Source organism: Staurois parvus, unplaced genomic scaffold, assembly GCF_062004578.1.
Source record: "Staurois parvus isolate SC_StPar_1 unplaced genomic scaffold, SC_StPar_1.0 ptg000553l, whole genome shotgun sequence".
Lineage (NCBI taxonomy): Eukaryota > Metazoa > Chordata > Amphibia > Anura > Ranidae > Staurois > Staurois parvus.
In genome coordinates this window covers 672,596-685,837 of record NW_028318349.1, presented here as the reverse complement: position 1 = coordinate 685,837, position 13,242 = coordinate 672,596, and the positions used below count along the sequence as shown (strand labels likewise).

General features: G+C 43.9%; 1 protein-coding gene across 5 annotated transcripts in view; it reads left to right on the top strand.

Moving 5' to 3' along the window:
- The window catches only part of HECTD1 (HECT domain E3 ubiquitin protein ligase 1), a 137,773-nt gene that overhangs the window by 100,549 nt on the left and 23,982 nt on the right, over positions 1-13,242 (top strand). For all 5 annotated transcript variants that reach the window (XM_089691187.1, XM_089691188.1, XM_089691185.1 and 2 more), the window contains exons 27-29: positions 2,901-3,034; positions 7,881-8,037; positions 12,586-12,808. In XM_089691187.1, coding sequence (XP_089547313.1) covers positions 2,901-3,034; positions 7,881-8,037; positions 12,586-12,808 — 514 coding nt within the window. The remainder of the gene's footprint in view (positions 1-2,900; positions 3,035-7,880; positions 8,038-12,585; positions 12,809-13,242) is intronic.

Genomic DNA, 13,242 nt, shown 5'->3' with positions numbered 1-13,242 from the left:
ACCATAAAAATACTTTAAACAAGAGTAGGTTTGTAGTAGGTTATTATGGAGGAAACCGCTGCTGTTTAAAAAAAAAAACAAAAAACAAATGAAAAAAAAACCCTTACTGTCCATCTAAAAACCTGTTCACACCAGAATGTGGTGGGGGAAAGGCACATTCCTGTGCTTGTTTCCCCACACCACACTGGAATGTGCTGCTCTTGTTGGACACGCATGGGTTCCATTAATTGGTAATGGCCCCCCAAACACATCTTACAAATGTAGCATTTTTGCGGCCACCAAACCACTTGGTACTTTTTGCATATTTCTGTTAGTTTGGCAGCCCATAGAAATGAATGGGCTGTCAAAAACTGCACATTCAAAAACTTGTGCGTTCTGGTGTAAACCAGCCCTTAAAGCGATTCTAAAGGGTCTTTTTTTTTTTTTTTGTAAAATAACAAACATACCTATACTTACCTACCGTGTGCAGTGGTCTTGCACAGAGCAGCCTGGATCCTCCTGTTCTTGGGTCCCCTGCAGGCTCTCCTAGCTCCTCCTGTCTGTTGGGTGTCCCTACAGCAAGCAGCCTGCTGTGGGGGCACCTGCTGCTCTGTGTGTCCATTCACACATGGAGCCGTGGCTTGACCCTGTCCCCTCTCTCTCCTCCATGGCTGACTGGCTGTGATTGACAGCAGTGGGAGCCAATGGCTCCCACTTGCTGTCTCAGCCATTGAGGAGGCAGAGACCCAGGACAGCTGCGGCTGTCATTCACATCACTGGATCGCGATGGGGCCCAAGTATTGAGGGGGCTGGGGGCTGCACACAAAGTTTTTCACCTTCATGCATAGAATTCATGAAGGTGAAAAACCTTTAGCCTTTACAACCACTTTAATTTTGTTAAACAGCACTTGAATGTTCAGTAGAACTGCTGGAAATTGTAAATGTGGGCACATGAGAGAAATGTTGAACTCTCTGAGAAACGTACACAAATTAATAAAACAAAAAAATGCACACAACAGTTGTTTTGAGAAAACAAAACACTGCACACCAAAACTTAATCTGTGCTGTGAAGCATGGTGGAAGGCGTATATCGGTGTAGGGATGACTTACTGCCACTAGGCCTAAATGGCTAAATACACTGTTCAAAAAAATTAAAGGAACACTTTTTAATCAGAGTATAGCATCAAGTCAATTAAACCCATGGGATATTGATCTGGTCCGTTAAGTTGCAGAGGGGGTTGTTAATCAGTTTCAGCTGCTTTGATGTTAATGAAATTAACAGCAAGTGTGCTAGATGGGCAACAATGAGATGACCCCCAAAATAGGTATGGTTTTACAGGTGGAGGCCATTGACATTTTTTTTCCCTACTCATCTTTTCTGACTGTATTTCACTAGTTTTGCATTTGGCAATGCCTGGACCCTACAGAGGTTACACAGGCAGTCCAACTCCTTCAGGATGGCACAACAATACATGCCATTGCCAGAAGGTTTACTGTGTCTCTCAGCAGTCTCAAGAGCATGGAGGAGATTCCAGGAGACAGGCAGTTACTCTAGGAGAGCTGGACAGGGCTGTAGAAGGTCCTTAACCCATCAGCAGGACTGGTATCCGCTCCTTTGTGCAAGGAGGAACAGGATGAGCACTGCTAGAGCCCTACAAAATGACTTCCAGCAGGCCATTGGTGTGAATGTCTCTGACCAAACAATCAGAACCAGACTTCATGAGGGTGGCCTGAGGGCCCGACATCCTCTAGTGGGCCCTGTGCTCACTGCCCAGCACCATAGAGCTTGATTGGCATTTACCATTGAACACCAGAAATGGCAGGTCCTTCACTGGTGCCCTGTGCTTTTCTCAGATGAGAGCAGGTTCACCCTGAGCACATGTTACAGACGCGAAGGTCTAGAGAACACTACGCTGCCTGTAACATTTTTCAGCATGACCATTTTGGTGGTGGGTCAGTGATGGTCTGGGGAGGCATATCCATGGAGAGATGCACAGACCTCTACAGGCTTGACAATGGCACCCTGACTGCCATTAGGTATCGGGATGAAATCCTTGGACCCATTGTCAGACCCTACACTGGTGCAGTGGGTCCTGGGTTCCTCCTGGTGCACGACAATGCCCGGCCTCATGTAGCGAGAGTATGCAGGCAGTTCCTGGAGGCTGGAGGAATTGATACCATTGAATGGCCCTCACACTCGCTCTAAATCCAATAGAACACCTCTGGGATATCATGTTTCGGTCCACCTCAGACTGTCCAGGAGCTCAGTGATGCCCTGGTCCAGATCTGGGAGGAAATACCCCAGGAGACCATCCGTCGTCTCATTAGGAGCATGCCCCGACGTTGTCAGGCATGCATACAAGCATTTGGGGGCCATATAAACTACTGAGTACCATTTTGAGTTGCTGTAATGACCTATCAGCAAGATGGACTTGCCTGCTGCATAATTTTTTCACTTTGATTTTCGGGGTGTCTTTGAATTCAGTTCTCTGTAGGTTGATATCTTTCATTTCTATCAAATGATGGGGCATCCTTACGTTCCTAACCCATTACACAGTCCATATCAGTATAGATATCCATCATGAGAATTTTCCCCATTGAGATCTGATGTGTTTTCAAAGTGTTCCTTTAATTTTTTCAATGTTTTATATGTGGAAGTTCCACAGAAGATTATCAAAGTAAGGGTCTGTAACTCACAAGACACAGAGGAGAAGCTGTTTAAAATAAAGGACTGTTCTGACTTGAAGTGATGGCCAGAAGCATTAGTTGTCCAGCAGATTATTTAACTTTATGCAATGGTGTTGCCATTTAAAAACTTTTCAGAGTTGGTTACCATAACAAGGTATACATGTTGTGTTATTACACACAGTGTGCTGTATTTTCCTACATTTGTACTTAGTTGTTTACAATTGTGCTGGCAGATTTCCTGGACAGTTGTCGGGCAAGCACTCTTTTGGCTGAGCTGGATGATGATGAAGACCTTCCTGAACCAGATGAAGAGGATGATGAGAACGAAGATGACAACCAAGAGGAACAGGAATATGAGGAAGTTATGGTGAGTTTCTGAAACCTATCAAATGTTGGTTATTAAAATAATAGAAAGTTTAAATAACATCCATTGACTATGCATCATTATGTAAAGAAAGTTTATTAGCGTTTGGCTCAAGCAGCAACTTATTGAAAAGACTGTGTTAAAGTGGTTGTAAAGGCTCAAGGTTTTTAACCTTCATACATTCTATGTCTGCATCAGCCCCACTAATACTTACCTGAGCCCCATCGCAATCCAGCAATGTGCATGAGATCCTCAGCTCTATGGGGACTCTCCCTCCTCATTGGAGGCTATAACCTCTCTCACGTATACCTGCTTTGTCATCTAAAGAAAAAGGATGTCTGTTTCCATTCTGATATATTTTTCTCATGAATTTGGGCATTTTTCTACTGTCAGCAACTACTGGAAGCGCAGGTTTTTCGTATCCAGGACTCTGTGTCACATATTTGCACAGTTGTGTTAAAACAAATAGCAGTGTGTTTAAAAAAGTGAGTAAAGCTCAAAATCCATATAATAGCTTTTATATTCCTGCATGCAGTTGCATTGGGAACACTGCACAGTCTATTCCAATCAAAACTTGAAGAAAAATGTTTCAAATTTGTTATTACTACAGAAAGTGAAGAAAAAGGAATTATTAGGCTGTTAAAAAAAATAGCAGTGTCTACATTTCTCTTTGCAAACTCGGACGTTTACTGTATAAACTGAAAAATGCTTGAAGATTTAGCTTTCCTGTGAATCAATGAAATAATGTTTAGTTGTATAACCACGGTTTCTGAGAACTGCTTCACATTTGAGCATGGAGTCGACCAACTTCTGGCACCTCTGAACAGGTATTCCAGGCCAGGATGATTGCACTACATTCCACAATTCCTCTGCATTTCTTGGTTTTACCTCAGAAACAGCATATTTTATGTCACCCCACAAGGATTAAGGTCCGGGGATTCAGCTGGTCACTCCATAACATTAATCTTGTGGGTCTGTAACCAAGATGCTGCTCACTTACTGGTGTGTTTGGGGTCGTCTTGTTGAAACACCCATTTCTTGGGCATTTTCTCTTCGGCATAAGGCAACATGACCTCTTCAAGTATTTTGATGTATTCAGACTGATCCATGATCCCTGGTATGCGATAAATAGGCCCAACACCGTAGTATGCGAAACATCCCCATATCATGATACTTGTGCCACCATGCTTCACTGTCTTACTGTGGCTTGAATGGAGTCATAAAAATGAAGGAACGCTATCATCATTTAAACATTGCTAAGAATATAACAGAATATGCAAAAAGGAAATAAAAGCCGCAAAAACAGAAACCGAACGACAGATTGCAAAAGATAGCAGGACAAACCCCCAAGAATTCTTCAAATATATTAATAGTAAAAAGGTCCGGTCCGAGCTTGTAGGCCCTTTACAAAATAATCTAGAGTGGGTGACTGGGGACAAAGAGAAGTGAAATGTACAGGGTGCAGCAACATAACTGCCTTTTTTCAAAACGCAATAAAACCCATTTTATGAATCAGAATTGTTTTTATTGTGTTTAATAATGTAGGTACATATCTAAAGTTCTGTTTTACACAGTTTTGAAAATCATATCAGGTAGGTGACACCCCCCCCCCCCCCCCCCATTGTCCATACACTGAATAAGTGAATTCAGACCGGTATGTTAACATGTTGGAGGAATTTGTTTTTCCACGACTTGATGAATTGGACTTAGGGGACATTTGGTTCCAACAGGACGGAGCAATGGCTCACACTTCAAGAGCATCAATGGCTGTTTTAAGGGAACACTTCCCGGAGCTCCTCATCTCAATAAGGGGTGATTTGGATTGGCCAGCCCGCTCCGCCGATTTGGCCCCTTGCGACTTTTTTTTGTGGGGTTTTTTGAAATCCCACGTTTATGTAAACCGTCCAAGGACCCTACAAGACCTGGAGGCCAACATCCGCGCAGAAATTGCCAACATACCCGCTGCTATGCTGGTGTAAGGGTCATGAAAAACGCCAGAAATCGGGTTATTCAGTGTATGGGCAATGGGGGGCGTCACCTACCTGATATGATTTTCAAAACTGTGTAAAACAGAACTTTAGATATGTACCTACATTATTAAAAACAATTCTGATTCATACAATGGGTTTTCTTGCATTTTGAAAAAAGGAAGTTATGTTGCTGCACCCTGTATTAAATACCTTCTTCAGCTCTGTGTATACAAAGGAGCATGGGGGGGTTCTTGTCCATAATGGGCATGGCACTGACACAGCCCCAGATTATCCACATCGGCTCAAAACTGATATGGTCCAGAAATATTTAGACAGGATAAAGGTGAATAAAGTACCTTGACCAGATGGCATACACCCACGCTCCTTAAAGAATTGAGCTCTGTCATTTCAAAGCCATTTATTCTAATTTTTACGGACTCTTTAATGACTGGCATAGTACCACTGGATTGGTGTAAGGCCAATGTGGTGCCAATATTTAAAAAGGGGTCAAAATCTTTAACAGGTAATTATAGACCTGTTAGTTTTACATCTATAGTTGGGAAGATCCTGGAAAGTTTAATAATAGACCACATAGATGAGTTCTTGATGGGAAAAAATATTTTAAGCAACAGACAGCATGGATTCATGAAAAGCAAAAGTTGTCGAACAAATTTAATTTCTTTTTATGAGGAGGTGAGCAAAACCTTGGACAGAGGGGTGGCGGTGGACGTGGTATACTTGGACAGAGGGGTGGCGGTGGACGTGGTATACTTGGACAGAGGGGTGGCGGTGGATGTGGTATACTTGGACAGAGGGGTGGACATGGTATATTTGGACAGAGGGGTGGCGGTGGACGTGGTATATTTGGACAGAGGGGTGGTGGTGGATGTGGTATACTTGGATTTTGCAAAAGCGTTTGACACCGTTCCCCACACACGGCTAATGTGTAAGGTAAAGTCTACAGGCTTGGAAAAATCTGAATGTAAATGGATAGAAAACTGGCTCATAGATGGTATTCAGAGAGTAGTGGTTAAGGATTCATACTCTGAATGGTCTGGGGTTGTCAGTGGTGTACCCCAAGGTTCAGTGTGGGGACCCTTACTTTTTAATATATTTATAAACAATATAGGGTCTGGGATTAAAAATCCCATTTCAGTCTTTGCAGATGACACCGAGCTGTGCAGTGGAATAACGTCCTTACAGGATGTCTCCAATTTACAAGCCGACCTCAATGCACTGTTTAATTGGGCAACTTTGTGGCAAATGAGGTTCAATGTTGATAAATGTAAGGTTCTGCACTTGGGGGCTAAGAATATGCATGAATCATACATACTGGGGGGGGGGGGGGTACAACTGAGGGAATCAATGGTGAAGGAGTCGGGAGTTCTGGTAGATCACAAGCTTAATAATAGCATGCAATGCCAAGCTGCGGTTTCTAAAGCGAGCAAAATCCTCTCTTGTGTTGAAAGAGGTATAGACTCCAGAGAGATATTTTTTCTCCTGTACAAATGATTAGTAAAACCTCATCTGGAATATGCAGTTCAGTATTTTGCACCAATTCACAAAAAGAACATTGGGGAACTGGAGAAATTACAGTGAAGGGCAACCAAACTGATACGAGGCATGGAGGAGCTCAGCTATGAGGAAATATTAGAGGAACTGAATTTATTCTCTCTTGAGAAGAGGAGATTAAGGGGGGATATGATCAACATGTATAAATACATCAGTGGTTCATATAGTGAACTCAGTGAAGAGTAAATCACCCTGAGGTCATCACAGAGGACAAGGGGGCCCTCTTTACGTCTGGAGGAAAAGAAATTTAATCTCCAAACCCGGAAAGGTTTCTTCACAGTAAGAGCTGTGAAAATGTGGAATAGACTCCCTCAAGAGTTGGTTCTGGCCAGCTCAGTGGATTGATTTAAAAAAGGTCTGGATTGTTTCTTGGATACACAGAATATAACTGGATACTAACATTTATAGGTAAAGTTGATCCAGGGAATATCCGATTGCCTCTCGGGGGATCAGGAAGGAATTTTTTCTCCTGCAGGAGCAAATTGGATCGTGCTTTGCTGGGTTTTTGCCTTCCTCTGTATCAACTGTGGGTGTAGGATTAGAACATTTTTTTTGTTTTTTTCATGGTTGAACTGGATGGATTTTTGTCTTTTTTTTTTCAGCCAGACTAACTGAAACTATGTGTTTGGGGGTCGTCTGACAAACTGTCTTCAGCCCCGAGAACCCAAAAAAGAACAATATTGCTTTCATCAGTCCACAAAATGTTGCACCGTTTCTCTTTAGGCCAGTCAATGGGGTTTATTTACTAAAGCTGGTTCACTCAGAATCTCTCGCGGCTGTGCATGGTAGCCAATCAGCTTCTAACCTCAGCTTGTTCAATTAAGTTTTAAAACCTGGAGGCTGATTGGTTTCTCTGCAGAAGTGCATGAGATTCTGATTGAACCAGCTTTAGTAAATAAACCCCACTTTGTTCTTTGGCAAATTGTAACCTCTTCAAGTACATGTAGTTTTTTCAACAATGGGACTTTGCGGGGCAATCAGGTCAGTTTTTTTCGCTCAAACTTCAGATTTAATGGAAAAAAATGAATTTATTTATGGGTTGCTTAAATGTAGTTAACATTAAAAAGAGAAAAATCCGCACTAGGCACATAACTTACTAGTCAGCAGGATGAGTCCGTTCTGCTGATTCCTCTTCTTTTAGTAGAAATCTTCCTCCATCCCTGCTTTGTCTGGAAAGGTTTCATCCTCTTCTACACATACAGAAGAGGATGAATTCTTGTTGGCTGCCAAGATCTATTTAGAAGTGTGTATTTTGTTGGCATTCTCTCATTCATAACACTTAAACAAATTTTCATTTTGACACACAGGAGGAAGAGGAATATGAGACAAAAGGTGGAAGACGTAGAACTTGGGATGATGACTATGTTCTGAAAAGACAGTTTTCTGCTCTTGTGCCAGCTTTTGATCCTCGTCCTGGACGGACCAATGTGCAGCAGACCACAGACTTGGAGATTCCAGCTCCAGGTGGGTACATAGAGGAGAGGCAATAGATTGTAATCAGATGTTCTTGTATGTGACTGGGGTTTTCTCCATGTGGACAGAAATGAAGCAAGGTTGTGCAGTTCAGCCTTGTATTCATCTTGTACCATATCTCCCCCTCGAAAAGCTGACTCTCTTACACCCTCCTTAGATAAATTTTGCAGACAGGAGTGGGGCCCTCCAGAGGAAGATGGTGCCTCCCCAGCCTTGGACTCTATGACCGTTGACATGGTGAGAGTTCTTGAGGCAATATCCTCATGTCAGGTGACACTAACAACGAAAATATAGGAGGTGAAGTTGGATATATCTCTTGTACACCAAGACATGCACAGGCTCCGTGACTTGGTCAATGAGACCGAGGCTCGTATCAGTCAAGCGAAGGACACTCTTCACCCATTACAGCACACCACTGAGGCCATGCAGCGTCAGTTGCAACAGCTCGCCCAGAAATAGGATGACCTGGAGAACCAGTTCCGACTATGTAACCTCCGCTTTATTGGCCTCTCGGTGGGCTCAAAGGGCCGGGACCTGGCTACATTCTTGGAAAACCTGCTCACTTCTACTTTTGGCAGGGAGGCCTCTCTTCCACCCTGGTAGTGGAATGAGCGCATCACATGCCAGCCCGCCAGCCCCCGGAGGGTGCACCTCCTCGAACCATCACTGCAAAAATCCTCAATTATACGGACTGAGACACTGTACTACTGCTGACTAGCGAGAGAGGGGCAGCATCTCTTACCAGAATGTTAAAATATCGGTGTTCCCTGACTTTTCGGCTGAGATTCAATGGCAACGATCCCGCTTCATGGATGTCAAACGCGCCTCTGCACTAAACACTTGAAGTATGTCATGCTTTTCCCTGCCCAACTTTGAGTGGTGGGTGAGTCGAGGCCTCGTCCTGGCTCGATCAATATGACGACTATTGTAGTCGTCCCGCTTGACCCCGTTACCATCTTACGGAGTTCGCGAGTATGTCTCCCTCTTTGCCGAGGGGTCGGATGGGGACTCTCCCGTTTGAAGTTGGATGTTACTCTCTCCTGGGTCCCTGTCTTTTTTTTTTTTCCCCAGTGACTCTTAAGGCCCAACACACCATCGAGGACCTCACTGTGCTCCTTTCCTTCTCTCCCCTATCATTTTTCTTTCCTTACTTCGGCCCCAGTATCACTGTCCCCATCAACATGGAAACCCCTACACTTTTTGCCCCCCTTCACGTTCCTCTTATTCCCACCTCAAGCTATCTGAGATGGCGGACAGGTGAGATATTCTCCTTCTTCATAAGGGGGGCCTACTACCCTGGATTCTGCACCACTGAGCGGGTGTTCTCACTTCTAACCAGCTTTTCTACGACCGGCTTCAAGCTGACATTTGCACCTTGTGTTTTGCTGCCCAAACATCTCTCCAGTGAGAGTTCGTCCCCTTAGGACTGTGTTTTATGCTTGTTTGTTATGGGATTGATGCACCCACCAAGGTTGGGAGGTGGAGGGTGGGGTGGGAGGTAGGGGAAATGTTAGGGTTTGTTTTCACATTTGTTATAGTCTGCATTCATCAGAACTGTTGGTACATGGTAACTTGTTTTGTAATTGCACTATATACACCTTTCTACATTCAAGATGCTTCTCATAAAGTCTCAGCCAAGGGGTTCTGCTACCGGTTGGCCGCGGATCCATGATACACAACACCTCATGGCTCCGGGGAAGTTTATCACTTGGAATGTCCGCGGGATCCGTGATAAACTCGAACGGTCAACCAGGTTCTACTTCCTTAAAGCTCATCGGGCAGACCTAGTATTTCTGGTCGAAACACATGTCACAGGCCAACTTCAGCTGGCCTTAAAACGCCCATGGATAGGCTGGGCATACCATGCACACTCAATATTCTCGTGGGGTGTCTGTGCTGAGGACTAAAACGGTACAATTTGAATTGATCTCCCTTAGCATTAACTACTCCCTTGGCAGATACATTTTCATGCAAGCAACCTTGTATGTTCGCTCCTATTTAATTCTGGCTTACTATATTCCACCCCCGTATAACTCCGCGGTAGTCAGTGAGGGTTTTCTTTTCATGGCTGAACACCCAACTATACCTGCAATATGGCGTGGTGACTTCAATATGGCTTTGAATCCCACTCTGGATCGACTGCACTCCTGGACAGACCCCCTACCCTGACGAAGACTAAACTTAGCCGTTTGTTTACTGACTTTGCTCTGACAGACACCTGGCGTTTTAGATACCCCCACATGCAGGCGTTTTCTTGTTTTTCGGCGACTAACTCCACCATGTCCTGTATAGATCTCAAACTGGTGTCCACAATTTTGCTACCCCTATTGGATGATGCAGGATTCCACCGGAGAATATCTGACCACGCCCCTTGCTGGACTACTCTTTGTATAGCCCCACAAGTACAACCCTCCTCATGGCGGTTGCACCCCTTTTGGTTATCTGCCTTATCAGACCATGAGGATATCCAACAAGAATGGCAATATTATTTTAATGCCAGTTGCAACACAGCGTCGGTAGGATCGGTGTGAGGCTCATTTAAATTACATGCCCGTATGGTGCTATCAACACGCATTAATAGACTGAAAGCCTCTTCTAACCTCGCTCTGCGACAGGACATTGACTGTTTGACTTCCTTGACTGATGCTTTCCACTGGGGGTTATGGGAAGAATTAACCTAGTTAAAATGCTCCTCCTGCCTAAATCCCTTTTCCTATTCTAGCACTCCCCGATACTGCTACCCCTAAAATCCTTCAAAACACTTGAAGGAATTCTTAATTCATTTGGGGATCGAGTAGACACAAGCTCTCCTGGCTCATTCTCAAGAACCCTACTACGATGGGGGGAGCGGCCCTCCCAGATTTTCACTCTTACCAGCTGGCTGCACAGCTCTCCCATTTTTTTCACCTAGCTAAATCGGAGGCCGATCGCTACCAGGCCCAGGTGTGGGGGCAGCCCAGTCGTACTCTGTTTTCCTTCTTGCAGGTGGTGTTGCGGGACAGCGGGCATCTCGGTACCCATGCGCCTCGCAAAACAATAGCGCACCACCACAAACGTACCTGGGAGTTGGCTCTTCGTCGCGTTAACACCCTCCTTTATAATTCACATGTTCTCCTTTGGCTCAACTGTAGGCTGCCTGAACTCCTCACTATCCCCAACCCTGAGATTAGATTTGGTCTTCTAGGGGCATCATATATCTCCACAAGGTGGTTGCGTTTACAGGGCCCAAGCTCTTCCAAACTTTAAAAGAGGAATTTCCCTAACCATATGTTATTTAGATATTTACAGCTCCGTCATGCCTTGAGGGCCCAATTTCCAGAACCAGCTCCTCTACTTCAACCCCTATGTTTGATAGAAGTGGTGCTTGGGTCCAAACCTACCAAGCTTATTTCGGCTTTATACGCCGAATTGTGCACTCCCAGAGTTACTAGTGTAGCAGAGGCGGCCAAATACTGCTGGGAGCCAAACATTGAGCCGTTGGAGACAGAGATCTGGGATGAGATATTGGAGGGCACCAAGTTGGCTTCACTGAGACTCCCTGGCAGACTTACTCAGCTTTATATAGGCCATCGAGCTTACCTTCCACCATTTCGGGTCACTAGATTTTGCCCTGAGCAGAGCCCTCTTTGCCCCTGATGCCTTTAGGGACCCTGGCACCTTTTTCCTCCTTATATGGTCCTGTCCAATTATCCAGATGTACTGAGAACAAATCATCAAGATCCTGCATGATCATATGGGCTCATCTTTACAACTAGGTCCCAGAGTGTGTCTTCTTGGTCTCCTCCCAGACCTGCCCGAGGACAAATTCCTTGTTGTTCTCTTACGTGAATCCCTATTTAGTGCCCGAAAATTACTCGCACACCTCTGGATGCAGACAAACGTCCCCACCCTTCAGGCATGGTTAATTGAAGTTAATTCAACTCTTCTGTATAAGAAACTTATTTATACTCACAGAGGATGCCCCACAAAGTACAGCAAAATATGGGATAGATGTTTTTCTTCCCCCATCACCTATGCAACCTGACGTAATAGAATTGTTAGTGGCTGAGTTTCCCCCACCCCCTTACCTGACCTTGTTTTACTCTACCCCCAGGCATTCAATGTCAGTGCACTTTGCTCAGTTGTTTGATTTGTGATATGTATGCTGTCTACTCTTCTTTTGTCTCGCTAACTGTCTTCTGATAATACTTCTTGTTGTAACATATGTAGATTCCTACCGCTGTAACACCTACTGTTGATGTACCATGTTCTTTTTCTTTTTTTTTTTTGTATCTGATGTTCACACTAGTAAAGTTCTTTTAAAGTTAAAAATGGAAGTTACACCCAAGCATATAACCACCCCCGCCCAAATTTTTCAAGGCCCCCCACATATGTACGCGCACGTACAAACGTAAACAGATTTAGTCCCTGGACAAGTAGTTTTTTAAAAAATTTCCACACTCCTGGTGAAGGATATTTATAGTTCTATACGATGCACAATAACAGAAATTGGGGGTTTATTATTTATGTGCTTTACATATGAGCTGTCTTTCATTGCAGGAACCCCTCACTCAGAACTCCTGGAGGAAGTAGAATGTGCTCCTGCACCTAGATTGGCGCTCACATTGAAAGTGACCGGTCTAGGAAGCGGACGAGAAGTGGAGTTACTGCTCAGTAATTTCCGCGCCACCATTTTTTACTATGTGCAGAGACTTCTGCATCTTTCCTGTAATGGAGCCATCAAGTCTGACAAATTAAGGAGGATATGGGAGCCCACATACACGTAAGAAAACAAATGTGAATTTTGATATGATGTCTTTCCCAATATCTGCAAAGCTTCTCATATTTCCTTACTGCTTGTTAGAAGGCAGTTTAGTAATATATATATTTTTGCAAATATTAACATCTATCCTTCGGTTATTTGTTCCTTATATTGTGTGATTATTTATTAACACATAATGTTCCCCTCCATGCAGTCAGATACCTATCTGCTTTTTACCTCTGTAACTGTACTGATATGGAAGATGTTTATGTATGGTATCACGCATCACTTTCTTTATCTTTTCAGATGATGATAGGGATAGTTTAGCTAGTTGCTAGATCATTTTAACCTAGCCAGATCCCTCAGCATTTCATATTCAGATTTCGTTGCTAGCAAAGTCCTTGTGCAAACAAGTTTTGATTTTTCAAATTCTGGCCACACATGTAATGCACTGT